Source organism: Zalophus californianus, chromosome 1 (genome assembly GCF_009762305.2).
Source record: "Zalophus californianus isolate mZalCal1 chromosome 1, mZalCal1.pri.v2, whole genome shotgun sequence".
NCBI classification, from domain to species: Eukaryota; Metazoa; Chordata; class Mammalia; order Carnivora; family Otariidae; genus Zalophus; species Zalophus californianus.
In genome coordinates, this window is record NC_045595.1 from 4,842,217 (window position 1) to 4,869,309 (window position 27,093).

Here is a 27,093-nt window from a genome sequence, read left to right on the forward strand (position 1 = left end):
TGCAGAGAGAACCGCCCCCCAGCCCCCATGCTCACTGCTCTGTCTAGCCTGGAGATGGCTCAGAGAAAGCTCAGAAGAAGACTCCCCCTAGACTTCTTGGTGTTCAAGTATCCTGGCTCACATCCAAGGCCCTCGATCTGCTGGCTCCTGCCTCACTCTCTTTTCTCATTAACATCCACTCGTCCACTTAAATTCTCAGCTGTAGTCCCACTGACCTACAGGAGATTCGCTAAACTTTCCATGCTCATTCTTACTTCTGAGTCTTTTGAAATTCTGTTCCCTCTACTTGGAACACCTTTTCTCCACTTCCTCCTGTTAATCCCATCCTGTACAATCTGGCTTCAAAGGCACCCCAAGACTGGGTGACAGACCCCTGCCCTTCCTTCTGTCTCTCAAAACATCCTGTGCTCTCCTGTCCCAGCATTATGATGCTCTACAGCAATCTGTTAACTCATCTCTTTCCTCAACTGGAGTGTGAGGACATGATGGCAGAGGCTAGACTGTATTCACTGTGATGTCCCAAGTGCCTAAGAAAGTACTTATGGCAGAGACTGTCATGAAGAACCATTCCCTCCTCTTTCTGGGCACACAGCTGGACTATATCTCCCACATATCTTTGCAGGCAGGTTTGGCCACAGGACGGAGCTCTGGACAGTGGAGTGGGCACGGGCAATGACAGGGGCCCCTTCCATGCCTGGTCTACCTCCCTTGCACAATCCTCCTGACTCTTTCCCCTTCTGCTTGGATGGAGTGGATTCCAAGGACCTGGAGTGGCAGAGCCATGAAAAGATAGAGTCTGAGATCCGGGCATCAATGTATGGAGGAGATCCATCCATGAACAAGAAACTTCTCTTGTGATAAACCACCTCAGTATATGTTACATCATATTTCTTGACATATGTTCCATCAGTCAGTGCAAACCTGGTATAGATCATCACTGGAACCAATGATTAAGTGCTCACCTAGGTGTTAGGCACTGTGCTAAATTGCCTATGGCATTATCTTGCCTAATCCTAACGACCCTTGAGATAATGATAATGTTAGGACAACAGCAGTGATAGAGATCTTCCTGGGTGCTAGACTTTCTACCTGCATTACTCATTCAATTTTCACAACCACCCTGTGATGTAAGTACCATCTTAAGATGAGGTCCAGAGAGGTTCAGTGGCTTCTACAAAGCCACACAGTGAGAATATGGCAGAGTGGGATTTGAATTTGGCTCTGACATCAGACAGACACATCCTTGCTCCTGGGTCATAGCAAGTGCTCAACACACACTTATTGAATGAAGGATGCAATGGACCTTCTTGTGTAGCTTACTTACACTGAGGATGTCTCACACCTCCGAGCCGTCCACCCAGCATGGCTTAGCACCATCCACTCCAGCTCAGCTTGAAGCTGCCCATCCCAGCCACGCATGCCAGCTCCGGATGACTGCCCCTAACCCCCAGTCATGCATTCCTCTTTTACCTCCCCAGGCTGCCCCTCACCTGTGGCTGTGCTCAGAAATTTTCTGAGGAGGTTTCCCTCCAGCTTGCCTAGCTGGGCGAGGGCGTAGCCAGCAATGGCCACAGAATATGATCCCTGCAGGTTCTCGTAGTGGTCTGCAAGATATTGTCCTGCCTTATTGATGCTGCCTGGCAGGCTCTATAAGAAAGAGGATTGAGTACTTTGGTAAAGTGAACATTACTGCCACAGAGAGCTGGTAAGGATCACACAAGCACCACTTCCTGGGTACCAGGATGGTTTCTGTCCTTGGGACAAAGCCCCCCGGGGTTTTCCAGACATTTTAGCCACCGTGAGTGAGCTGCTTTGTTGCTGAACACCTAAGATGTGCCTGGGACAATTTATATACCCAGTGGTGTACTGGTAGCTATTTAAGCTCTCCAGTGTGTGTGTCTGGGGGCAGGGGAGGAGGGCGGCTGGTTTATAGATTGCCAGTTACTGTGACGTAAATACTCCCACTATGGCCAATTTCAAGCTACCGCCATAATGTCCCTGAACATGGAGTGAAGAGATGTCCCAGATAGGCACTCGCGAGCTAGTATGAATGATTCAGCACCCTGCTGGGAATGCCTCTTGTCTAATCATCAGCTTCATAGCTAACACTTACTATATGCCGGTCTATTTTTATCATCATCTCTACTGCACAGATGAGAATACTGAGACCCAGAGAAATGAGGGGTAGAAGAAGACATGATCTGTAGTGTTCGCAGATTTTCACGGTGTAAATACTACCATGGCCAATTTCAAACTACCGATGTGGAGGCAGTGAGTGCAGAGTTCGGAAGAGGTGGGCAGTAGCACAGTCTTAGATACTATTTTCCACCATATAGGTGCGTAAACAACCTTGAGATGGATAGATTTATTGTAGATAATGAAAGGTAATAAAACAATTAGGAAGTGATGAGGTTTGAGTGTTTTTTTTTTTTGCCTTTGTTTTTAATTTTTAATGCATAGTCTAATTTACTAAATGTAAGTTTATATAATTTAATTTTTTTAAAGATTTTATTTATTTGAGAGAGTGAATGAGAGAGAAAGAGATCATAGGAGCAGAGGGAGAGGGAGTGGGAGAAGCAGGCTCCCCGCTGAGCAGGGAGCCCCAAATGTTGCTGTGTTATAGTAGAAACTAATCCTTTTGCCTGCCCAGCTACCTCCCCTTCATCTACTTTTGACTTCTGTAGGAACTTTTCTCTTTCATTCACACGCCACAGTGGAAGCGGCCATATTTGCCCAGTAAGACCTACTTCCTGGCTTCAGCTGATTGGCCCAGGTGTAATCACCTGACCACGGTCAAGCCAATCAGAACCATTCCCTGGGAATCGGCTAGCCTTGGTCTGGCTGTTTCCCCAAGGAAGGCAGCTAGCCTTCTGCCAGGCTGGGTGGGTGGCAGAGAAAGAGGAATTATTGGGCCCAGAAAGGCCCGGGTTCCTCTTAGGCACTAAAGATAACAGCCCCCTCCCCTCCACCTCCTTTCTGGGTTCCAACTAAGGGAGAAGCAGCTGGCTGAAGTGAGAACCTGGGGTTCCCAACTTGGTAAGCTAAAAGGTCAAACAAACCACTCTTAAAATCCCAGGACCAAGCAGATGGAGCAATTACAGAGACTCTCAGGAGCCCATCTTTCTCACTTTTTCTGCTTCAGAACCAAAATTAGAGGAAAAGGAGATAGCCATAAGACAACATTTTTAATCATTCCCCTTTTAGGGTCATGGGCTCCTTTGAAAATTTCCTAAAAGAGGGACGTCTGGGTGGCTTAGTCAGTTAAGCGCTTGAGTCTTGATTTCGGCTCAGGTCATAATCTCAGGGTCATGAGATGGAGCCCTGCATGGGGCTCTATGCTCAGGAGGGAGTCTGCTTGAGATTCTCTCCCTCTCCCTCTCCCCCTCCCCCCATGCTCTCTCTCTCAAGTAAATAAATCTTAAAAAAGAAAAAGAAAATTTCCTGAAAAGATCCCCCAGACTAAGAAAATAGTCTTGATGTTTTCTTAGCTCTGTGTTGTGAGTTTTCTTTAGGGAAGCAGCAAGGATACAATGCACTGATCAGGTAGGAGAGATGTGGAAAACAGGCTGAGGGGGCTTTTGTTGACATTGGCTAGAATTCTCTGAAAATGGTAAAGCAGGCAGAAAGGACCTGCTCTTTCATCTCTTTGTGTCTCAGTTTTCTCTTCTGTAAACTGGGGATGATAAGAGTAGCCCACCTCTTGGGCTCTTACAAGGATTACAGGACTCAACCATGTGAAGCTCTTAGATGAGCATCTTAGTTAATTCCCCCCCAAATGTTGGGTATTATTATGGCCGCTGTGGTGGCCGTTATTGCACTGGGGAGGACTGAGAATCACCCAAATGCAACACCCTGCCCCCCCAAGGTGGATGTGCCCTGGGTAGGGGAGGGAGGAAGAAGAAGAGGATGGTGGACACTTACGTTGACCTGTCCTTCGCAAATATCTTCAGCCTCTTTCAGTGCAATGAGAACAAAGGCTGTGAGGGACACCTCCTTCTCCTTAGAATGCCGGAAGCCACCCTAGAGTAGGAAGCAGGAAACAAGGACGGGGTCACCAGTGTGTTCCCATTTGGTGACCAATCCTCTTGTAGGGTCAGTGGGTCAAGGCAGGGCTGAGTCTCTCCCCAGTGTTTCCTTAGGATGGGCACTCTCTTCAGTATCCATTCATTCACAAATGTTGCTGGTGCTGTGGATAAGATGGTGGGAAAGGACCAGACACTAGCCCAACCCTCATGGAGCTTTCCATATAGTAGGGGAGACAGACAGGAACCAACTAGTTCACCAAAAGATTTTATCATTACAGACTGATGAGTGCTGTTCAAGGGATGTGGATGTGGCAGTGAGAATGGACAGCGGGAGTGTGACTCAGCTGGGGAGATCAGAAAAGATGTCGCTGGCGGATGATGGGTTAGCATGCCAGGCAGTGGAAAGAGCATGTGCAAAGGCCCTGTGCCAGGAGAGAGCAATAGGCTCCTAGCAGTACAGCTGGAGTGTGGATGGGGGTAGGGGGACAGCTGTGAGGCTGGACGCCTGAAAGGTCAGGCTAAGGCAGTGATTCTCTAACTTATGCATGCATGGCATGACGGGTGTGTGTGTGTGTGTGTGTGTGTGTGTGTGTGTGTGTGTGTGTAGAAACGGATTCCTAGGCCCAGCCCCTAAAGTTTCTGATTCCATGCATCTAGAGTCCAGCCTGAGGACATGCATTACTAACAAGTTTGCAGGTGATGCTGATGCTGCTGGCATGGGGATCCCGTTTGGAGAACCACAGCTCTGAGGGGTTCTAGGTGTATTTTCAGAGCGAAGAGGGAGGGACTTTGGTTTTGCACTGGACTCTGAAGGTCTCTGGTCTGCATTGGAAGAGCAGCGCTCCCAGCAAAGGAGTAGTTTTCTCCTGTCTATCCTGTGACTTCCGGGCGCCCCTTCCTCAGCCTGCCCTGAACCCCTGCCTCTTACAATCATCTCTTGGTGAATCACTGGCCCATCCTCGTTGAAGATCCCGTCGGGCTTCTGCTTCTCTATGATCAGCCATTTGACCGCCCCGCAGAGGACCTGGGCGTCGATGGCGATGAGGTTGGCGGCCAGAGAGAAGACCTTGACCACGTAGGCTGTCAGCCTGGGGGCGGGGGGCACAGAGCGTGAGCCAATCGCCTCCGGGATCCAGAGACTGCCATTGCAGCAAACCAATAAGCAGAGAGTGGCAGGGCCTGGCCGGGCTGGCCCAACCTCCCCACCCAAGCGCAGACCCAGCCTAGCCGCGGGAGGCGCTTGGTGACCGCAGGCCACTCAGCAGCCCTCAGTGGGCGCCTCGCCTCTGTGGGCCGAGGACCCAGAGCTGGGCTCAGGGCTGCGTGGACGAGGCCCGCCGGGACCACCCTAGGCCGCCCTGCTCTGTGGGATGCAAGGATGACTCACCAGGTGCTGGACTCCCGCTTCGGGAAGGCAGCGAAGGCCGAGTTGCCTTGTCTGAAGGCTAGCTGCTGGGTGTACCCTGCAGGGAAGCCAGAAGTGTCGCCCGAGGAGCAGGGGCTGAGTGCAGGGGGTGGCTGGCATGGGTATGCCAGCAAGGGGAGGGGCTTGGGGGACAGGGGTTCAAAGAGGAAAGAGGGGGCTCAGGGTGGAGTAGGGAAGTCTGGCGGGGAGGGGGAGGAGCTTCTAAAAGGGGAAGGGATTCAGAGGGCGGAGAGATCAGAGAGGAAAAGGGGACGGAGTTCTAGAGGAGAGGGGTTCAGAGAGGGGAAGGTTCTCAAGGGGGTTCAGGGCAAAGGGGCCTCAGTGAGAGACGGAGCTCCCTGAAAGGTCGGGCGGGGGGGGGGAGGTCTTTGAGAAGAAGGGATCCAGAGAGGGGAGGGGCTTCACGGAGGGGCGGGGCCCGAGAGGGGGCAGGGTTTCCGGGAGGACACGGCTTCGGGAGGAGGCTGGGAAGGGGAGGGAGCGGAGAAGGGGAGGGAGCTGGGAGGGGGGCGGGTCTCCAAGGCAGGCGCACCCTTCTTGATGAGCTCCAAGGCTTCCTGCCTCTTCTCCAGGCCGAACTTCTCCCACTGCTCGGTTTGGTCCAGGTAATGCACCGAGATGACAGTGGGCGTCATGCCGATCATGTTTTGCTCCCCGCAGCCCGTCGGGGTCACGATGAGGTGCTTCAGACGTTCCCCGTCGATGGCGTCCTCTGCCATCTGAGCCACCGGGGTCCCTGCAGCCGGGCGGGAGGACCGCGCTCAAGCACCGTGGGGTGGGCTGAGGAGGGTTGGGGCTGCCACCAGCGATCCCAGGCTCCAACCAGCCAGCCAGGGCCAGAGAGGCCCGGGGCAGTTGGGGGCTGAGGGGGATGTGATCGAAGGGAGCAGCACGCTGAGTGGACGAGGCAAGGGCGGGGGGTCTACACTTGTAGGGAAGGGGGGCTTGTGCTTCATAGGAGAACTCTGGTCCCTGAGTCCTCTCGTTACACCAGTGGCAAATTAATTCCGGTAACAATCGTCATGAATACTTCGATCGTGCTTAATGCTGTTTGCCAAGTGAACAAAGCTGTTCTAGAGAAACTCATCTAGTATCTCATTTAATCCTCTCAACAACCCTTTGGTGTAGGAACTGTTATTCGCTCCCATCACAGATGAGGAAACCAAGGGTCTCTCCCCCAAAACCCTACTGCTTGCAAGGTGCCTTTCCAGCAACTTCTTTTCCCTTCTTCTTGCCCTAGTCCTCCATCCCAGGCATTTAAGTTCCAAAATCTCCTGCTCAGAGCTATTTGCTGAACTAAATACTGCCTGGAGCCTTCTATAAAACAGATCAAGGAGGTGGCCAGTTGTCCCAATGGAAGTGGAGAGGGGGAGGCACAGTAGTGAATACCCCCGGAATTAGGGGGAACTGGGTCCCCTTCTCCAGGGTCGTGCCTTCCTGGGTCAGAGCCAGTGGCGGCTCACCTTGCAGGAGGATCTTGGTCTCAGAATCTGTGTCTGGGACCTGGTCGCTCAGGTCTGCTGCACGGACCTTCACTTGCTGCTCTCCCCCTGTTGGCGGAACGGGAGAGAAGGATGGCAACAGCCCTCTCCCACCAGGTCCTGCATCGCCACCCAGACCTCAGCCCCTCTGCTGTGGCTGACTCACCTTGGCCCTTCTGTTCTGGATTCAGTGTGTGAATGGCCACAGTCTTGTTGACTCTGACTCCCTCCGGCTGAACCGTGTTGGGATGGGGGGTGGCGGGGGGAGGTCGGGTGAATAAAGGAACAGACAGATACCACTGGTCAGCAAAGACACTGTCCTTCTGGGGATTGCTGACTGTATCATAGGCACAATGGCATCACCTATGCCAGCTGTGTGACCGGGCGTCAGTTACTTAACTTCTTTGTGCCTCAGCTTCCTCCCTTCAAAAGAGGAAGCAATACAAACATCTACTTCATATGGTTGTCCTGGGAATTAATAAGGTGAAGTCACTTGCCCAACGTCACACAGCTGGTAGAAGAGAGCTGGGGTTTAACAGTGCAGTCTGTTTTTTTTTTTTTTTGGCGGGGGGGAGGCAGTCAGGATAAATGACCCAAGAAAGTCTGTGTTTTTAATTCAGTGCCTTTCAAACGTCTCTAGAACAAAAGAATATGCATAAAGTACTCAGCACAATGCCTGGCACACAGTAAGTACTCAGTTAAAATAGGGGCTATCTTAGTATCAGAGTCCCAACTGATGCTCTCCTGGGTCTACAGAAAGACTTCCATGGTGGACTGCAGCTGTTTATGCCTTTCCAGAACATATTCTCCTTTAGGCTGATAATAATGCCCAAATTTTCCTTTGGAGACCGAGTCTCCTCCAATGGCATGCTGGTAAATATCTGACACCCAGCTCTCCAGGAAGAAAAGATCCTCCATTGTAGCGCTGCCAATTTCCGTGCTGTGAGTATCTCCTCTGTGGCGGACTTCAAGCTACCAGCATCAGAGAGTGCAGAATTGGGAAGTTGTGGGCACACTGGCTCTCGGGCATGGGACCATGCAGGCTCCAAACACCCTTCTAGGTTTTCATCCCATCAGTGCCACACTGAGCCATGCTGGGGCCCCAGGCAAAAGGGATAATAAGAAATGTGCCCCTAGGGACCCCTGGCTGGTGCAGTGGGGAGAGCATGTGACTCTTGATCTAGGGGTTGTGAGTTGCAGCTTACTAAAAAAAAAAAAAAAAAAAAAGAACTTAAAAAATGTGCTCCTAGATATGTATTTTTATGTATGTTTTAATGGTTAATTATATTCCAGAACATTAAAGTAGTTGAAAAAAAATGAGTTTGGGTGCACCTGGCTGGGCCGGTCGGTAGGTAGGGCGTGTGACTCTTGATCTCAGGGTTGTTAAGTTCGAGTCCCATGTTAGGTGTAGAGATCACTTAAAAATAAAATCTTTAAAAACAAATGAGTTTGGTTCCATTAAAGTCAGGAAAGAAAAATTATATTGGTTTGGGTATAAATAAGACATTTCACTGTAAAATAGCACTGTCAGTTTTAAAGCATTTGCTTTTCAATGTTTCAATATTTTTTCAACTACTTTAACATTTTTTGGGGAAAATTAACCATTAATCAGTTTTAACCATTAAAAAAAGACACATATATGGGGGCCATATTTTCCCTGTAGCTTCAGGGAAGCTAAATATGGCTTGACTTGATACTGTCAGATCCTCTCTGTTTAAAACTTTGATCTTTTGGGGGCACCTGGGTGGCTCAGTTGTTAAGCATCTGCCTTCGGCCCAGGTCATGATCCCAGGGTCCTGGGATAGAGCCCCACGTCGGGCTTCCTGCTCAGCGGGAAGCCTGCTTCTCCCTCTCCTTCTCCCCCTGCTTGTGTTCCCTCTCTCACTCTGTCTCTCTCTGTCAAATAAATAAATAAAATCTTAAAAAAACAAACAAACTTTGATCTTTTGTTCACAGATTTTTTTGATATTAATTTTGAATCCTTACAACATTGTATTAAAATACTGTTGCTCTTATTTATGATCTCACATTTTGCTTGAAAATATTAATAAGAGATGATAGGAGGCTTTTATTCTTATTAATGACTTGATCTCCTATTATATTTGCAAATGTTCATCACTGTAGGAAAAGTAGAAATTAACTGTTAACATATATCCTAAGGGTGAAAATCATACTTAAAACTAGAAGTTCTTATGTTCTCACATTATATGTTACTGCTTTCTAAAATTTGTTTTGTGTGGGGCACCTGGGTGGCTCAGTCATTCAAACGTCTGCCTTTGGCTCAGGTCATGATCCCAGAGTCCTGGGATCGAGCCCTGTGTCAGGCTCTCTGCTCAGCAGGGAGCCTGCTTCTTCTTCCTCTGCCTCCCTCTCTGCTTACTTGTGCTCTCTCTCTCTCTGTCAAATAAATAAATAAAATCTTTAAAATAATTTGTTTTGTGAAACATGTTTTCTCAAGATTTTTAAAGTCAAAAGAAAACTCCTATATACTGAAATGTGTTAAAAGTGTCATATTTGATATTAAAATACATTTTCATTTAAAAACGTATCACTGGTTTTTATGACTGGGTTTTTTGGTCCTCACTCACTTACCCTAATCCTGGCCCTGCTTCCAAAGTTGTAGGACTCCTAAATTTCCTAAGCTGGACACTGGACGCTCTTAGTGTCCCAGAGTCTGGGTCTCCAACCTGGATTGACAGCAGGGGGAGACAGGAGACTCTCCTGAAGGACGAGGGGCAGCAGGTGCCCCAAGGACTCACCACGACCTTCAAGGTCTTCTTGACACCGTCGCTGATGAAATGCCTGTAGACAGCGGCCTTGACCTCCACCTCATGTAGGCCGACCTTCAAAGGCACAATGACATAAGGCACAGCCACTGAGGACTTGGCTGGGATTTCTACAGTCTGCTGGTAGCGCTTCTTGGAGGTAGCCGCGCTGCAGAAGGCTGGGTTGTAGAGCAGTTCCACCTTGACCTGTCGGGGGAGAGAGAATCAGTCAGGGGCATGTGCCACAGACCTCCCCCCCCACGCCCACCAGGCTCTCCATCATGCCTCTGCTGCCCCAGGGACCCACCTTGAGCTCCCCGACTTCCTGGTAATTGTAGAGGATGGCTCGGATCTCCACCTGCTCATTGCGCACGACAGAGTAGGGTAGCCGCAGGTCAATGAAGAAGTCTTGCATCACTGTGACCTCATAGGGGTCAGCCACGCAGATCCCTGCCCGGGAGAGGAGTGTCAAGGGAAGGAGGCGGACGGTGTCTCAGTGCTTACCGCTGCCTGCAGGAGCTGTGCCAAGCTCACCCTGTGTTTGTAGAAGTCCCCAGACTAAACAGCTTCAATGGTGATACATTTGCCGATGGTGGTGGCATGGCAGCTGGACATTGCTGTGATGGGACGATTTCCATTTTCTTTCGTGGTTTTATTCCTAGGTATGTGTGCAGGCGGGAGGAACTCAAGCATAACTGAGGGGTCCACATCTGTGCTCTCCAAAATGGTCGCCTGAGCTCCATGTGGTCTCTGGGCACTTGGAATGTGGCTAGCTCCAGTGGGAACCAGATTCCTACTTTTATTTCATTCCACTTCACTCAGATTTAAACATAAAAACTGATGTTCGTCATGAATATACCACAACCCCCTGAACTGTACACTTTCAAAGGGTGACTTTTGTGGTATGTGAATAATACCTCAATTTAGAAAAAATGATGCCTGATTCAGTGATTGGAAAACTTTTTAACACACGTTTGGAATAACCTGGTTAGGCCAATCTACCTCTTCAGGGGTGCATTTTACAAACCCTAAAATACAGATCAAAGTATTTCCAATGAAAGGCGAGGGGTACCCGGCCGGCTCAGTCAGGGAAGCGTGTGACTCTTGATCTCGGGGTTGTGAGTTTGAACCCCATGTTGGGTGAAGAGATGACTTAAGAGTAGAATTAAAATCTTAAAAAAAAAAAAAGGCTAGCACCCGAATTGGGATGCTCTGCAGGTATAAAATACATGCTAGATTTTGAAGGCTTAGTACAAACAGAAGTAAAATATATCATTCATAATTTTGAGATGTTATTAGGTTATTCTTGAGTATTAACATATTTTATCCTTGTAACATTATTATTAGTGTGATAGTGGTTTGTGGATGTTTACAACATGTTGAAAGAATAAAAAATGTTGAAAGAATAATATTTTGAATATATTTGGTTAAGGAAAATATATAATAAAATTTATTTCATCTACTCCTTTTCTTTTCCTCTCTTTTCTTTTCTTTTTCAAGTAAGCTCCACGTCCAGCGTGGAGCTTGAACTCACAACCCTGAGATCAAGAGTCACATGCTCTATGAACTGAGCCAGCCAGGCGCCCCTCACCTATTCCTTTTTTATGGGGCTACCAGAAAATTTGAAATGACACAAAGCTTGCATTGTATTTCCGATGGACAGGGCCTATCTACAGGGAGTGAAAATGATGCCAGAAACAATGGTTATTTGCGATACAACAGTTACTGCATTAAATTCAAGCAAAGGGTTGATGAAAGGAAATTTGCAAAAACATTGTATTGAAAATAATGTTATGCTAAAAAAATAAAACAATTAAAAATAATGTTACACTAAGAAATCTATTAAGATTTTTTTTTCTTATTCTTCAATGGTGAAAAAAATTATCGGAGGCTTGAACGAAATCCTTATTTCTTAACCTATGGTCATTTATTCATCACCCTTGGGGTGTCTGCTCTAGTCACGGAGCTATTTACCATTTCTTATCTACTATTTGTTTTTACAAATAAAAAAAAAGTTTTTTTTTAGTCATCTCTACACTCAGCCTGGGGCTCGAACTCACAACCCCGAACATCAAGAGTGGCACCCTCCACCGACTGAGCCAGCCAGATGCCCCTATTTTGACGTTTTTAAACTCAAATTTAATTTACTATGGTGTGTGAAAAGCCAGGTTTTGCACCACAAATAGGAGGTTCCCTCAAGGAAAGCAAAACGGTTTTGTTCAATACTGGTTAGCTGGTGCAGAAAACTGCACCCGCTCCCCTCTCCTTGCTGATCTAAGTTGTTCAACAAGAGCAGGAGAGACGAAGGTGTGCTTGCCCCAGACTGAAGCTCTTCCCTTCGAACAAGATGGAAGGACTTCTGACACACCATCTGTGTTACTTTTAAGGCAGTGAAACATGTCGTTCCAGGTTGGTCCAAACCCTTAGAAAGTACAATACTGAAGGGGAGTCCTAAGCTATTGGCTGCAGTTAATAATAACGTACCCAGGGGCGCCTGGGTGGCTCAGTTGGTGAAGTGTCTGACTCTTGATTTCTACTCAGGTCATGATCTCAGGGTCATGAGATCGAGCCCCCACATCAGGCTCCCCGTTCAGCAGGGAGTCTGCATCAGGATTCTCTCTCTCCCTCTGCCCCTCCTCCCACACACACTCTCTCTCTCTCTAAGAAATCTTAAACAAACAAAAAATAATGTATTCATTTGGGCCCATCAATTGTAGCAAATGTACCACCCTAATGCAAAGAGGGGTTAAAAATGGGAACTGAGGGGAATGGAGGGGTGTGTGGCAACTCTCTGTGCTTTTTGCCCTATTGTTTCTATAAACTTAAAACTGTTTTAAAAAGCTCTAAGATGGGGTTCCTGGGAGGTTCATCCCTCAGTGATCTTGGGCAAGTCACCTTCCTTCCCTGGCTTCAGTATCCTCATTTGTAGGAGAATAATAGTGCCAAGCTCACAGGGTGGTTGTGAGCATTGACCGAGATAATGTGTTGAGAGTTAAAATCATGCCTGGTGAGACAGTGATGTCGAGGAGGTGTCACAAGGGCACAGAGAGTGGAATCCTAAAACCACAGGGCCCTGTAGGATTCTATCCGCCACCCCACCCAGGGGACATTGGGCAACTTCTGGGGACATTTTGGGGACATGTCACAACTGCGCGGGGTGTGCTACTGGAATCTAGCAGGTGGAGGCCATGAATGCTGCTCAGCATCCTACACTGCACAGGGCAGGGCCCTACCACAGAGAACCACCCAGCTCAGAGCCACGTGAGTGGCTCTACATGCATACAGACCCCCTAGGGACCACATTAAGATGCAGGTTCTGAGTCAGCAGGTCAGGAATGGGGTCTAAGATTCTGTATTTCTAACAAACTCCCAGGTAAAGCACCTTTGCCAGATTGCTAGTGGTTCAGGGAACATGGTTTCAGGACAAGGATCTAAACTGTGGCTTTTGGGGCCCCTGGGGGGCTTAGTTGGTTAAGGGTCTGCCTTCAGCTCAGGTCATGATCTCAGAGTCCTGGGATTGAGTCCCGCATCGGGGTCCCTACTCAGCGGCGGGGGGGGGGGGGCTGCTTCTCCCTCTGCCCCTCCCCCCGCTCTCTCTCCCTCTTGCCTCAAATTCCAGTATGGCTTGGTGCGGCCCTGGCTTCCATTTAAAATGTAGATGTTTTGTTCATCATGGATTTTTTTTTTTTTGCACTCACATTGATTTTTAAAAAATGACTGCATGAAAAACTAATGATGTACTGTGATTAACATAACATAATAAAATAAAATAAAATAAAATGATTGCGTGAAAATATTACTTATCTGGGCACCAGAGTTTTTTGGCGCCACTTAAAATTGGTGCTTAAAGTTCGCGCGTCCCTCTTCTCATCCCGCTCCCTGCCCTGCTCGAGACCACCCACGTAGGGCAGGACTCCCCAGGCTCTCACAGCTGGCTCTCCGCAGCGGAGGGCCGGGAACAGCCAGGTTTCATAATGTGACCACCAATGTTCCAATCATGCATTTCATTCTGCTTCCTCTTCTACATTTTCTTAACCACTCTGCCCACCCTCCTATCGACATCACCCTTTAAGGGTGTTTGTGGTTGCAAATTATCTTGTGTGATACTGCAATGGTGGATATGCATCCTTATACCTTTGTTCGAAACGTATAGATTGTACAACACCAAGGGTGAACCCTAACGTCAACTATGAACTTGGGTTGATGATGCCGGGCCCGTGCTGGATACGGGGTGCTGGTAGTCGGGCAGACCGTGCATGTGGGGGGTGGAATGAGGGTGTGTGGGGAATCTTTGTACCTTCCCCTCAATTTTGCTGTGACCCTGAAACTGCTCTCAAAATAAAATCTGTCTACAAAAAGACACTGACTATATCACCCACAGAGTAGGATCTGATACCCCTCCAGCCACCAAGAAACAGGGATCTCTCTGGATGGGATGAGAAAATGCCCAGTGGCCTTGGGGTCCCTGCCTCCCGAGGGTGGGGCCACCACCTTCTCTCACCTTTGTTCTTCGACAAGCTCACAGCCAGAATCTCCCAAGTGGTGATGGAGTCTTTCAAAAACACATTCATGGTCTTCGTGGAGATTCTGGATGGGGGAGATGTGGGAGCATTAGAAGACATATGTCCGGGTTGTGGGACAGCGCAGGGATGGAGGGGCCCCAAGGGAAGGGTTGGAGGGTGGTGGCGGCTGGGCAAATGTGAGTAGCCTGACTCCCAATTTTTCTAGGCTGGGTTGTGGGGTTGCACAGCAACTCCAGAAAAGAGGGGGTTTGGGGTGCATGCAAATTAAGTGGTCCAGTCTCGGGTGCTATAGGAGCTTGTCTGGGGGTGTGGGTTGAAGTTGGGGGGTACCTCAGCCTTACCCATTTTTCTCGGGTTCATTGAGATTCTCTATGGTCCACAGCCAGCTCTCAGGGAACTGGCTTCGGGAAACGATGTCCTCTTCCGGCATTATCTCCTCATCCAAGTCACCTGGGAGGTAGTGGTGGGGAGGGGAGCAATCTGGCTTTAGAACAGACCCATTTCCCCACTGTCCCTGGAGATATTTATCTCTGTATCTCTGGAGGGGTTCCTAGCAGCAAAACACACCCATGGCTGTGCGATGACTTTGCGGGGGGGCGGGCAGGCATGTTTGCCTTTGTGACTCCTTCCTCCATAAACACACTATTAAAAATTATATTTTACAACTGTGTTGGTATAAAGGCAAAAACAATCCAGGCTGGTTATATTATTTACCCCTCCCCCAATTTTCATAGAATTGAAAGCATATGCTCAAGCCTCTCTCTCAGCCTGTGGTTCCTAGGCTCCTTGCCTGCCGCATCTGATGGTGATGGTCCTGAAGCAAACAGGGGGCTCGACAGACTCCCCAGACCTGATGGTGACCCCTGGAGAGGCAGTGGCCTTTTCAAGCCTGGCTGACACCATCGGCAAGTAGATGAAGCGGGGCCAGAATAGGGCTCAACCCTGTCTAGGCTTTCTTCAAAACATGATGGGCAGATTGTAACTCAGCTCTCGGTCTGCCAAATAACAAAGTAGGTGAAGTCCACTGATGCCTAAATCCATCCACATTCTGGAATAACCCGTCAAAGTGCCTTTGGGGTACGAACATGTAAGCAACTCTCTGTCTCACCCATAATTGGCTAAAAAAGGAAACAATGCTAGGGGATGAAAACACCCACGTGTGTGTAAGCCCTATGCTGGTAGATCAGATATTTTTGTCTAATTTTCCTCTTTGAGAAAGGAAGTCTGTAGTTTGCTGGAGTAGTATGCAGCAAGCCTAGGTTAGTATATTTTGCACAAGTTGAAGGGAGAATCCTTTGTTCATGTGTGTTGGAAATCTTTGGGTCGTTTTTAGGGGTGGTGGTGGAGGGAGCACTAGCCTTCCAGCTAAAAGAATTTAGAAATATCTGTCCACTTTGGCAATGTCTGCCTTTAAGAGGTGACTGCCTCTTAAGAGCCAAAATAATAAAGAATAAAAAAAAACGATAAAAATATAAGTGTGCACAAAAAAATATGTGTTACCATATAAGGAGTCCCCTACCTACTGTCATACAGGCTAAGTAAAAATTGATCTGGGGGAAAATTTCCCTTGGCTTGAATTTTGCTGTGATCTGACAGCAAAAAGAAGTTTCAAAAGCAACTCTAAGGTGTTTATAGCAGCAATGCCCACAATAGCCAAACTGTGGAAAGAGCCAAGATGCCCATCGACAGATGAATGGATAAAGAAGAAGTGGTATATATACACAATGGAATATTATGCAGTCATCAAAAGGAATGAGATCTTGCCATTTGCAATGACGTGGATGGAACTGGAGGGTGTTATGCTGAGTGAAATAAGTCAATCAGAGAAAGACATGTATCATATGACCTCACTGATATGAGGAATTCTTAATCTCAGGAAACAAACTGAGGGTTGCTGGAGTGGTGGGGGGTGGGAGGGATGGGGTGGCTGGGTGATAGACATTGGGGAGGGTATGTGCTATGGTGAGCGCTGTGAATTGTGCAAGACTGTTGAATCACGGATCTGTACCTCTGAAACAAATAATGCAATATATGTTAAGAAAAAAAAGAAGAAGAAGAAGATAGCAGGAGGGGAAGAACGAAGGGGGGGAAATCGGAGGGGGAGACCAACCATGAGAGACGATGGACTCTGAAAAACAAACTGAGGATTCTAGAGGGGAGGGGGGTGGGGGGATGGGTTAGCCTGGTGATGGGTATTAAAGAGGGCACGTTCTGCGTGGAGCACTGGGTGTTATGCACAAACAATGAATCATGGAACACTACATCCAAAATTAATGATGTAATGTATGGTGATTAACATAACAATAAAAAAATTTTAAAAAAGCAACTATAAGGGAACAAAGAGGAACTTTACAATGAAGCAACCCAGAAGACACTGCCTTAACCAAGTGATCAAGGGTTACATCACCAACAAGGGGACAAATCAAGGTCATAAGGGCCCCTGATAGGATGCACTAAGAAGGCCACAATGTCTCTTTTGTGACAGTGCTGCCAAAAATGCAAAAGCTGAATGTGATTATGAGGAAACATTGAGCCAACCCAAACGGCGGGACAGCCCCCCAAGGAGCTGGACATGAAAGTCACTGCAAGATGGATGCTCTGCAGGGGTTGGGCAGATTCAAGGACACTAAGGAGACCCCACCAGCAAATACTACGTCCGATTCTGGACCGGATCCTTTTCCTATAAAGGACCTAAACCCAAACCAAACCAGACCAAGCCAGACCAAACCAAAGCGAAACCACTGGCGCAACTTGAATGGGGCTGGAGGTTTGGTGGTTTGGTGGTGACAACGACTCAGCATTAATGTCCTAATTCTGGTGACTGTGCTGGGTTTTCTGGGAGAATAACTCTGCTTCTAGGAAATCCACACTGAGCTAGTTGGGGGTGGTGGGTCCTCACATGGTTCAGAGGGGAAAGAAAGGTTTTTATGCCCATTTCCACTTTTTCTGTTGGAGATTCTTTAAAGAAAAAAAAAGAGTATTATTTTTGCTTTGATCAGGCAGCCTGCTGCTGTGAAATTTCCCCTTCTTCCTCAGTTTTTGAGCAAAGGTATTATCTTTCGTGACTTTTCATCCTGTAGTTAATAAGGTAATTTCCCTCGATTTCAAGAGCCGCTCACATGGGCCTTTGTTCGAGGAGCCCAACTTGAAGGACACAATTTCTGGTCCCCCGTGAAAACAGTGGGAAAGTGTTCAAAGGGCCAATTAGAACGATCACCAGAGCAGCAAACGCTCTGCATGAAATGGTTAAAAAGAACAATCTGGAAAGCGTGGGATGAGCTGGGAATTTGCCAAGGTGACCCTCACAGAAGGTCCTGCACTGCTTACCATGTGCTGTCCCTGGCTTCAGTTTCGACAACGCCCATCCTAGCAGAAAGATCTTTCCCTAATCAAGACACATTAAAAAGCATTTTTTAAAAAGGAGGGATCAGGCCTCACTGGGCTCAAAGCCTCTCAGCAAATGGCAGTTAGGCAATGCCTGTCCTCAGTGCCGCTTTGTGACAGAGACTGCTCTGGTTGTGCTTTAAATGGCGTTAGAAATTTCTCTTGGCTTTGCTTAAGATTTATTTGGCCTGAGATGTAAAGTTTCAAGTGGGTACACATTTGTCTTACCCAGAACTGAATGAATGAACGAATGAATGAAAATGAAGTGACAAAGGTTGTTAGGCATTGAGTTAGGCACCTCTTTGGAAAGCACCATAAATTAGTTTTCTTTGGTAAAGACAAGCTAAAAACCCATCTCAGACAGAGGCATCATCCCCTCTCAGACAGGCCCTCCTCCCTCAGACAGGCCCCCTTTCCCCTCAGACAGGCCCTCCTCCCTCAGACGGGCCCCCTCTTCCCTCAGACAGGCCCTCCTCCCTCAGACGGGCCCCCTCTTCCCTCAGACAGGCCCCCTTTCCCCTCAGACAGGCCCTCCTCCCTCAGACAGGCCCTCCTCCCTCTCAGACAGACCCTCCTCCCTCAGACAGGCCCCCTTTCCCCTCAGACAGGCCCTCCTCCCTCAGACAGGCCCCCTTTCCCCTCAGACAGGCCCTCCTCCCTCAGACAGGCCCCCTTTCCCCTCAGACAGGCCCTCCTCCCTCAGACAGGCCCCCTTTCCCCTCAGACAGGCCCTCCTCCCTCAGACAGGCCCCTCCGTCCCCAGCCCCGCCCCCTCCGGCCCGCAGCAGACTCACTCCTGGCCAGTCCCAGGGGGCCGTCATGGCTGTGATTGAGCCGCAGCTGGGTGATATAGTTGCAGCAGTCGAGGAAGGCCTTCACGCACCGCTCCTTCTCCTCGTGGAAGATGAACTGGGCCCTGCGCTCGCAGGAGAACTTCATGGGGTTGTCCCGCATGCCGTCCTTGCAGCACTTGCGCACGTCCACTGGGTATTGGCCCTCTGTGGAGGGCACAGACCCCACGTCATGCCCTCAGCCCGGGGCCTTGAAGCAGGAGGAACTCGGGGCAGCCCCGCGGGGAGGCCGTCCCCGTGGCCAGGCCCTGCCCGCCTTCCTCCTTGGCTGGGGCCCCGTGTGGGCAAGGGTCAGGGGGCGGGCAGGGCTCCCACCTTTGTCTAGCCTCTTCTCCATGAGCCGGACGGAGCGGCGGCGCCGGGCGGCTGGTTTGGGGCACTCAAGAGCTGAGGGGCAGGCAGACAGCAACAGGATGGATTAGGCACCGACCATGAGTCCTCGATGTACTCCTCTCAGTAGCCACGAGGGAGGGGAGTTGTTGCTCCCATTTGACAGAGGAGGAAACTGAGGCTCAGAAAGCAGTGACTTGCTAGGTGGAGGCAGGACTTGAACCCAGGGCCCCCTGACCCCAGAACCCTGCCGTCCAGCCTGCCCTCCCCGGCACTCACTCGTCCTCTGGGCTGTCTGCAGGTTTTTGTTGGTCTTGAGGGCCAGCCCCGCGTCCGTGAAGACCCCGGCATAGTCCTTCCCACTGCCCGCTGTGCAGCCGATGTCTGCCTTCTCCACCACGTTCCAGACCTGCGGGGCTGGAAGGGGTCACGGCCGGGGCCTCCACCCCCTGGCCAACACGCCCACCCGCCCCTCCGTTCTCGTCCCCAGACCCGTCTCAGAGCGGCGACCGGCCGTGGCCACGACCACCCCCAGCGTGGGCTCGTCCATCTGCACTCCCTCCTGCAGCCTTAACGTCCAGCCCGCCTGCGTCCGCTCCGACCTCCTTCCAGCCCAAGCCTGACCCCACTTCCAGTGCCCTCCGCAGCACCACCGCCACCTCACCCCAATGCCACCCCTTTGCCTCTGCTGCCTTCCACCCAACTGTAGCGGCCAGGGGCGCACCTTGTTCTGAGTCAACCTGTTCTTCTTGTTCAGCACGAACACACCCTTGTCCACCGCCACGAGCCCCACTCGGGCCCCCGGGTCACCCTGGATCTTGAGGATCATCTGCTGTCCGGGCAGGTGTGGCCTCTCGTCCTTCCTGCCACCTTTCACCACCAGCTGTGTGGGGGGGGGTGCGGGGGGGGGCAGGAGCGAGGGGTCAGCGCTGCCAGGCCGGGTCTCGGTCAGCCGAGGGCAGCTGTGGTGCTGCTGGAGCCAGAGGGAGTGAAGGCAGGAAGGCCAGGGGAGAGGCCCTGCCCTGAGGCTGAAACAGAGTGGTGCATGGGGAGCAAGGAGGTGGGGGGGTGTAGGTGTGGGGTGGGGGAGAGAAGGGGCAGGGAAAGGAGAAGACGGAGGCAGAGATGCTGTGACCACCGTGGAGAGCCCACCCGGAAGGCTGGAGAGAGGCAGAGATCGAGAAAGCACTGGCCAAGTGGGGAGTCCCAAGCTGGGTTCAGGGGAAGGCTTGGGAAGCTTACCGTGCCCATACAGGAGTCTTTGACATCCACCCACACGGAATCGGCCACCACCTCCCTCTGGCCATTGTTGCCAGGGAGTGTGTAATAAGCCACCAGGCGGAAGGAAGGAATGAAGTCCTCAGTGATGGTCAGAGGCATGACGACCAGGTCCTGGCCAGGTTCCCGCTTCTGGCGGCCCACCTTCAAAATCTTCCCTTTGTTCATGACCTGGGGGGGAGCAGGTTGGTACAAGGATCAGCAAGGTGGGAGGGAGTGGGGCAACCTGGGCTTGGGAGCGCTGGAGAAGTGGCGGGGGTGGGGGCGGGGGGTGGTGCCTGGGATCTTAGGAAGCCACGGACCAGGTAGGTGTAGTAGGCGATGGTCCGCTCCTGGTTGGGGTCCGCCCGCAGGTGGAAATTGACATTGAGAGTTTCCCCTGGCTTGAGCTCCAAGCGAGGCACGGAGAGATGCAGGTAGTTTTTGACGTTGCCCATGGCGGTGTAGGGTTGGGCCTCCATATACCTGGTGGCCTGTCGAGACTGTGGGATACCATCCTTCTTCGTGCTTACCTGCGCAAGGAAAGAGGGATGAATGCTGGCCCCCCCAAAGATGTCCATGTCCTAATTCCCGGGACCTGTGAACATGGTACCTTCTGTGGCAGGAGGGACTTTGCAAATGGAATTAAATTAAGGGTCAGAGGATGGGAGATTGTTTTGGATTATCTACGTGGGTTGAATATGATCACAATGATCCTCCTAAGATAGTGAAGCAGCCAGAAGGACCCCTAGAGCAGACGAGAACCCCTCTCTGCAAATGAAAACCTCTCTGTGTGAATGAAAATATCTCTATGTGAATGACATGATCCCCTTATGCAAATAAAAGGGCCCCACTCTGCAGGTGGCAGGATGGCTGCGGGCAGTGGGCAGGGTCCCTCTGTGTAAATACAGTCCCCTCGCTCTCTGGAATGGGGCCGCAGGCGGGTGAGGACTCACGGTGATGGGCAGCGGCTGCGGGTTCTTGGGTGTGTTCACGGTCAGCTTGGCCACACCGTCCTCCTGGGTTAAGGCCTGTGCTTTGGTGCCCTGGATCTCCACGGGGATGTGGCGGGCCGGGGAGCCGTCAGGGTTTGTCACGAACACCTGTGGGTGCAGAGGCAGGTGGAGGGGGTGTAGATGGACCCAGAAGCGTAGCCAGTGCTCCGGAGCAAGGTGGGGGATTGCAGGAGCACCCTGGGTCTCACCATGAGGTCAAAGGGCATGGCTGGTTTGAAGAACTTGGGTGTCTTGGTGAAGTGGATCTGGTAGGGGGAGGTCACGATGGGGATCCCGCTGTACTCCGCTTCCACCATGTCGCTGCCTGAGGGGGCCAGCCGTGAGGGCAGGCTCCTGGGCCACCCCTCCAGACTGGACTCCAGCTTCATACCGGGCCTCCCCCCTCAGACTGGGCCTCCTCTGTCAGACTGGATCCCACCTTCATACCGGGCCTCCCCCCTCAGACTGGGCCCCCTCTGTCAGACTGGATCCCACCTTCATACCGGGCCTCCCCCCTCAGACTGGGCCTCCTCTGTCAGACTGGATACCACCTTCATACCGGGCCTCCCCCCTCAGACTGGGCCTCCTCTGTCAGACTGGATCCCACCTTCATTCTGGGCCTCCCCTCTGAGCCTGGGCCTCTCTTGTCAAGCTGGATATCACTTTCATCTGATCTCCTCTCTTAGACTTGGTCTCTCCTCTCCCTTCTCAGACTGGATTCCACCCTCATTCTGGGCCTCTGCCCTCAGACTGGGCCTCCCCCCCCCAGCTGGGCCTCTGCCCTCAGACCAGGCCTCACCTGAGTGCAAGACAACAGTGACTGACACGTACAAGGACTTCCCCACCAAGGCATTTGCTTGGGAGGGGTACACCCCGTCCAGCAGGACTTTTCGGCTCAGCTTGGCCTCCCCAGTGCCATCTTCGATCTGGGAAGAGGAAAGGAGACTCAGAAAAGGGGAGGGGTGAGGGGTGAGGGTGGGGGAGGGCAGAAGTTCAGAGTGGAGGAGGCTCGGAGGGGCAGAGCACCGTAACACGGGTGAGGGACTGGGCCAGCGAAATCCTGTGGTCACCATCCTGGATCCCAAAGATGACGAAGGCTGTTCCATCCACAGTCTTCCCGTACAAGAACCTGGGAGGCAAGAGAGTCTCAGGTGCTCCTCTCCTGAAAGGCACGCCTCCCTCCAAACGTCCACTCACTCCTCCCGCAGAGCCCCTGGTCCCTCACCTGGTTCTCACCTGCTCCACATCTGGCCCCTCACCCAGCCCCTCACCCGGCCCTCACTCGGCTCCACCCCCGACTGCTCACCTGATTCTCACCTGGCCCTCACCTGCCCCCTCACCTGCCCCCTCACCTATCCTACCACCTGGCCCCATTCCCAGCCCTTCACCTGGCCGTGATGGTGACCTCCAGGCCCTCCGGGTCATCGATATAGTAGAATTTCTCTTCAGGCTCCACTTGGACCTCAAAACTGGGCAGCACTGGGGGAAGAGACACACCAGTAGGGCACCAGCCCTGGGGCCCGGCGCCACGGGGTCCCCCACCCGGACTCTCTCCTCTTACCGTATTCCTTCACCTCGAACTCAGCGGAGAAGACCTGTTGCGGGGCATCTTCGTAGTGGACCTGGATTTTCCACTGCCCCATGCTGTGGGGGAAGGCAGGCGAGTGAGCCCCACATGCCCCCACGCCCTCCCTTGGGATAGGGAACCCCCTCCAGGAGGGCCTGACATACTTGACCAGCTCCGGGATGTTCCAAGACAGGGACAAGATGCCAACCTGGTTTTGAGAAGACAGGGAGTCCCGCTTGATGGGAATACCGTCGGGAGTCTGTGGAGACACGGAGGGTGTGTCTCTTTAGAGAGCGGGCTTAACCCCTAGGTTCTCCTCTCCCTCTCTGTGTCTGGCCACTCTCTGTGTGTTCAAAACCACCACTACTGGTTTTGAACATGGACTCGGGTCAGTCGGCCTGGATTCAAATCTCCGCTCTGCCATTTATGAGCTGTGTGACGTTGGGCAAGTTCCTTAACCTCTCTGTGCTCAATGTGCCCATCTAGAAAAAGGGATAAATAGAGCCCGTACTTCACTGGCCTGAGACCCAGTTAATGTAAGCCGGAGCTCCCTGTCATCAGTGTCTGTCTGAATACTAGCAATAACTAGCATTTACCACCTACTTCGTCGGCACAAAGTAGGGGACTCTGTGGTAAGCATTTTGTGGGTGCTGAGCCACAAAGGATTGCCTATGTTCGACTCTTTGACCTATAAGGATAGCAATTACATGTGGTTCGACCAAATATACGTTATTTCATTTGTTGCCAATAATGAAACGCCAGGAGACATCATGTAAACATCTGGCTTTCTGGCTTCTCTTGGAGATTGGGATAATTGTGGATAATGGATTCCTGTTGGTACGAGGCGACATTTGACTGGAACTGGGCCGAGGCTGTGCCATTAGAGGTGTGTGTTCGCCGGTCCCCACACATTCCACTGACCCCCAAAGTCAGCTCACGGCTGTCAGAACCTGGTTCCTGTTACCTTTGCATGATTTCAAGAAATACTCCTGATGATTCTCTGAGAAAGACCCACCTCTTCCCTCCCTCCTTCACTTCCTCCTTCCATTTCCCTCCTCCCTTCCTCCCTTCTCCCTATATGCCAAGCACTTTCTGGGTTTAGGAGATAAGGCCCTGAGCGAACAGATAAAAATCCCTTCCCCTGTGGAATTTAGGTTCTGTGGAGGTTGGGGGAGGGGCAATTAGCAAATGAATAAACCCAATGTTAGGATGCCAAGAGGAGATGACAAGAAGGGAGAAGATTGTGGTGTGTGTACGTTGCGGGGGAGGGGTGGTTGCAATTTTATAGGATGCTCAGGGAGGCTTCTCTGTGAAATTGGGACATTGGTGACATTTGAGCAAAGACTTGAAGGACGTGAGGGGGCAAGCAGTGTAGGTATTTGGAGGAAGAGGGTTTTCTGGGTACAGCGGAACAACATGTGCAAAGGTCCTGGGGCAGGTCCTGCATGGCAGTGGGAGGTACAGCAAGGAGGCCCATGTGGCTGGAGCCGAACGAGTAAGGGGAAGAGAGAGAGGAGGGGAGAACAGAGAGGGGACAGGGCAGGTCATGCAGGCCCTTGGGGACCGCAGGAGGACTTAGGCTTTTACGCCAGGGAGGTGGGAACACCTGGAGGGCTCTGGGCAGAGGGCAGGACCTGAGTTGGGTGCTCGCGGGCGCCCTCTGGCTGCAGGAGGCGGAACGAACTACATAGGTTTTATCCGTCACCCCAAACTTCAGATGAGAAAACTGAGGCCCAGCAAGGTGAAGTGACCTTTCTGGAGTCACGCAGTAATCAGAGATTTATCTGGAGCCAGAATCCACGTGGTATCCCTGTATGTCTTCCCTGTTTCCAGGACTCTTTCTGTGTTTGTGGCTCTACACATTTCTTTGCCTTTAGGTCTCTTCAGGTGTGCCTTTTCTGGAGTCTCTTTCTCTGTCTCTCTCTGTCTCTTTGTCTCTCCCCGAGTCTCTGCTTGGGGCGCATCTTGGGCCCTGGCTGGCTGGTACCTGGATGACGACAATAACGCTCCGACCCACGGGAAGCAGGCTGTGGTCCACGGTGAAGATCCGATAGAGGACTGGGAGGTGGCGGGAGAGAAAGGGGGCGGTGGGTGAGGCCCTGCCCCTCCCCACAGCCCGGCCCCTGGCCCTCTCCAGCCGCTGCCCAGTCCCTTACCTGTGGAGCCCGGGGTGTAGATGGTCTTGTCCGTCTGGATGAAGAGGTACCCGCTCTGAGGGCTGATCAGCACCACCTTCTCCACCACGGTGGCCCCAAAGGCCGCCTGGATAGTCACGAAACTGTTTCCCTTCTCTGATATTAACTCCTTGTCGGTCGGGATCTAGGGGTGGACCAGAGGATCATTAGGGGTCTCCTTCGGGGCCCCTTGCCCACATCCGGCCCCCAGGCCTTCCCTGGGGCCCACACCTGCCCCCCCACCAATAGCACCTGCCCAGCACTCCTGGTCTCCCTGGTGTGGCCAGGTTGAGAGAGGAGGGCTCTCGGAGAGGGGCCAAGGGCTAGAGAGGCGGCAGGGGTCAGAGAGGGGGATAAGAAGGGGGAAGCAGACAGGGGGCCCAGAGGACCTCACAGTGGAGTGGGGCTCAGGATAGGAGGGGCTGGTTCACGGAGGAGTCTCAGAGAGGGGCGGGCTCCGACGTGGGAGGGGCTCAGAGAGGGCTGGGGCATCAGCAGGCACACCCACCCTGACGGTGACAGTGCTCATGTAGTCGTTGGCACCGGTCAGATCGGTTTTCTCGTTGGACAGCACTTGCTTCTTGGCCGGGAAGTCGTGGACGGTGACCGTGACTTCAGTGTTCTGGTTCAGGTCGTGGGCCTCCAGCACCACGGTCTCCTGGTTCCCCAGCCGCAGGACGTTGGGGGTGATCATGGAGAACCTGCAGGAGCAGGTGGGGGCAGGGGATGCTGTTCTAGGGGCCCGGCAATCTCAACCCTCACCCACACATCGGGAAACTCCCAAATCCCATGCTGTCAGACCTCGAGGCCTCCACTACCGCGGCAGAATCACTGAACAGCACACGCCATGCACCCTAAACCCACAGACCCCCGGTTGGAGAAACACCCACCCCCCCATCACAACTCTGAATTCCACAAACACCCAACTCATGAACTCTTGAAGTCACGGGCATCCCGAATTCTTTAACAGCCCAACCCACTGGCCCCTGCCTCCACAGGCACCCAAATGCACCCTGAATTCTCCTGAGACCTGACCCCACAAACACCCACTCCAACCTCAGAAGCAACCCTGTTGGGGAAGGGGTTGTGACCACTCACAGGGGCTCCCCCAGCACGAGGGGGAGGTTGGTCAGCAGCAGCAGCAGGCTGGGGCCCGAGGCAGGCCCCATGGTGCAGGGGCAGTGGAGGGACCGAGAGACCGAGGGATGGAGGGAGGGGATTGGGAGGGAATGAGCAGAGGCTGTTGGAGGCTGCCTTTTATCTGGCTCCTGCCTCCCCCTGCCCGCCCCAGTCCACCTCAGCCCAGCCCACGGCTCTGGTGGCCTTCCCCTCCCTGGAGCTGCCCCAGATTTCTCAATACCATTTCCTATTTTTCAATCCCAAGGGCCAGCGTGTTCTGGGGTAACTAACGCAAGGGCATGTCCTCCTGCAATGAACACACCTTCCCTTTGCCATGGCCTCCCTCAGGGTCAAGGCCAGCTGGTGAACCTTTCCCTGTTGCACCTACTCTGTGGTGGAGGAACACTGAGGGCCAGAGAGCCCCCCACCCCAGGTATCTGGGCCTGACCCCCAGTCCACTTTGCGCCATGCATTTATTAACCAAACCCTTCCTACGAGTCTGTCTCTATTCTGGTAGCAAGAGTCCGTCATCCATGCTGGGGTCAGGCTGGGGGACAGAGTCCAGCACAGACGCTCCGGGCCCCATGGATTGTCTTCTCAGTGGAGAAGAGCGCTGCTGCTTGGAGGGTCAGGGAGGATTTCTGAGAGGGGGATATTTCAGCTGGGCTTTGAAGTATGTGTAGAAGTTCACTAGGCAGGTGAGCATGGTTTTTAGGCAAGGGGAGCCTGGAGTTCCCTTCACCTACCCTTGTCAGGTGACCAGCATGGTCTGAATGACTATGATGGTTAAAAAAAAAAAAAGTCGTCATTGAGCAAATTCCCCATTGCTAGCTTTTTTTCCGTCTTACATCAACATTCTCTTAAGATGTTATTATTATTACTATTATTATGAATTGTATTTAGTTTTTTTGGTATGAATACCTAATATATTCATATGGTTCAACAGCTAAAAGGTGCAAGGAGGTGTACAGGGAAAAGGTAACTTTTCTCCTATTCCTGTTGGCAAACTTTCAGGTTTCGAATGTCATAGTGCAACCAAATTTCAGGTTTCCTTCCAGAGATATCTCATGCATTTATAAATGTTCACGAGTTTTAAAAACAAGTGATCAGAGTTCTCTACATGCTGTTCTTCCTGGTTTCCCTGCCTGGGTTACACCTTGCTTTTTCATAAACAATATCCCCTAGAGACTGTTTAA

At 51.5% G+C, this 27,093-nt stretch overlaps 1 protein-coding gene across 1 annotated transcript in view; it reads right to left on the reverse strand.

The window, feature by feature from the left end:
* Window positions 1-25,947, reverse strand: part of C3 (complement C3) — a 33,258-nt gene extending 7,311 nt beyond the window's left edge. Inside the window, exons 1-28 of the mRNA XM_027583973.2 lie at window positions 25,877-25,947; window positions 25,287-25,479; window positions 24,761-24,923; window positions 24,592-24,662; window positions 22,769-22,863; window positions 22,599-22,681; window positions 22,426-22,516; window positions 22,064-22,166; window positions 21,837-21,963; window positions 21,247-21,362; window positions 20,999-21,145; window positions 20,366-20,575; window positions 20,028-20,234; window positions 19,510-19,668; window positions 19,065-19,194; window positions 18,771-18,842; window positions 18,399-18,602; window positions 14,562-14,670; window positions 14,199-14,284; window positions 10,005-10,147; window positions 9,692-9,904; window positions 7,099-7,165; window positions 6,915-7,001; window positions 5,984-6,187; window positions 5,413-5,488; window positions 4,954-5,113; window positions 3,922-4,020; window positions 1,491-1,647 (exon numbers count right to left, since the gene is read on the reverse strand). Of these exons, the coding sequence (XP_027439774.1) occupies window positions 1,491-1,647; window positions 3,922-4,020; window positions 4,954-5,113; window positions 5,413-5,488; window positions 5,984-6,187; window positions 6,915-7,001; window positions 7,099-7,165; window positions 9,692-9,904; window positions 10,005-10,147; window positions 14,199-14,284; window positions 14,562-14,670; window positions 18,399-18,602; window positions 18,771-18,842; window positions 19,065-19,194; window positions 19,510-19,668; window positions 20,028-20,234; window positions 20,366-20,575; window positions 20,999-21,145; window positions 21,247-21,362; window positions 21,837-21,963; window positions 22,064-22,166; window positions 22,426-22,516; window positions 22,599-22,681; window positions 22,769-22,863; window positions 24,592-24,662; window positions 24,761-24,923; window positions 25,287-25,479; window positions 25,877-25,947 (3,643 nt within the window). The remainder of the gene's footprint in view (window positions 1-1,490; window positions 1,648-3,921; window positions 4,021-4,953; window positions 5,114-5,412; window positions 5,489-5,983; window positions 6,188-6,914; window positions 7,002-7,098; window positions 7,166-9,691; window positions 9,905-10,004; window positions 10,148-14,198; window positions 14,285-14,561; window positions 14,671-18,398; window positions 18,603-18,770; window positions 18,843-19,064; window positions 19,195-19,509; window positions 19,669-20,027; window positions 20,235-20,365; window positions 20,576-20,998; window positions 21,146-21,246; window positions 21,363-21,836; window positions 21,964-22,063; window positions 22,167-22,425; window positions 22,517-22,598; window positions 22,682-22,768; window positions 22,864-24,591; window positions 24,663-24,760; window positions 24,924-25,286; window positions 25,480-25,876) is intronic.
* Between the last annotated feature and the right edge of the window lie 1,146 nt (window positions 25,948-27,093).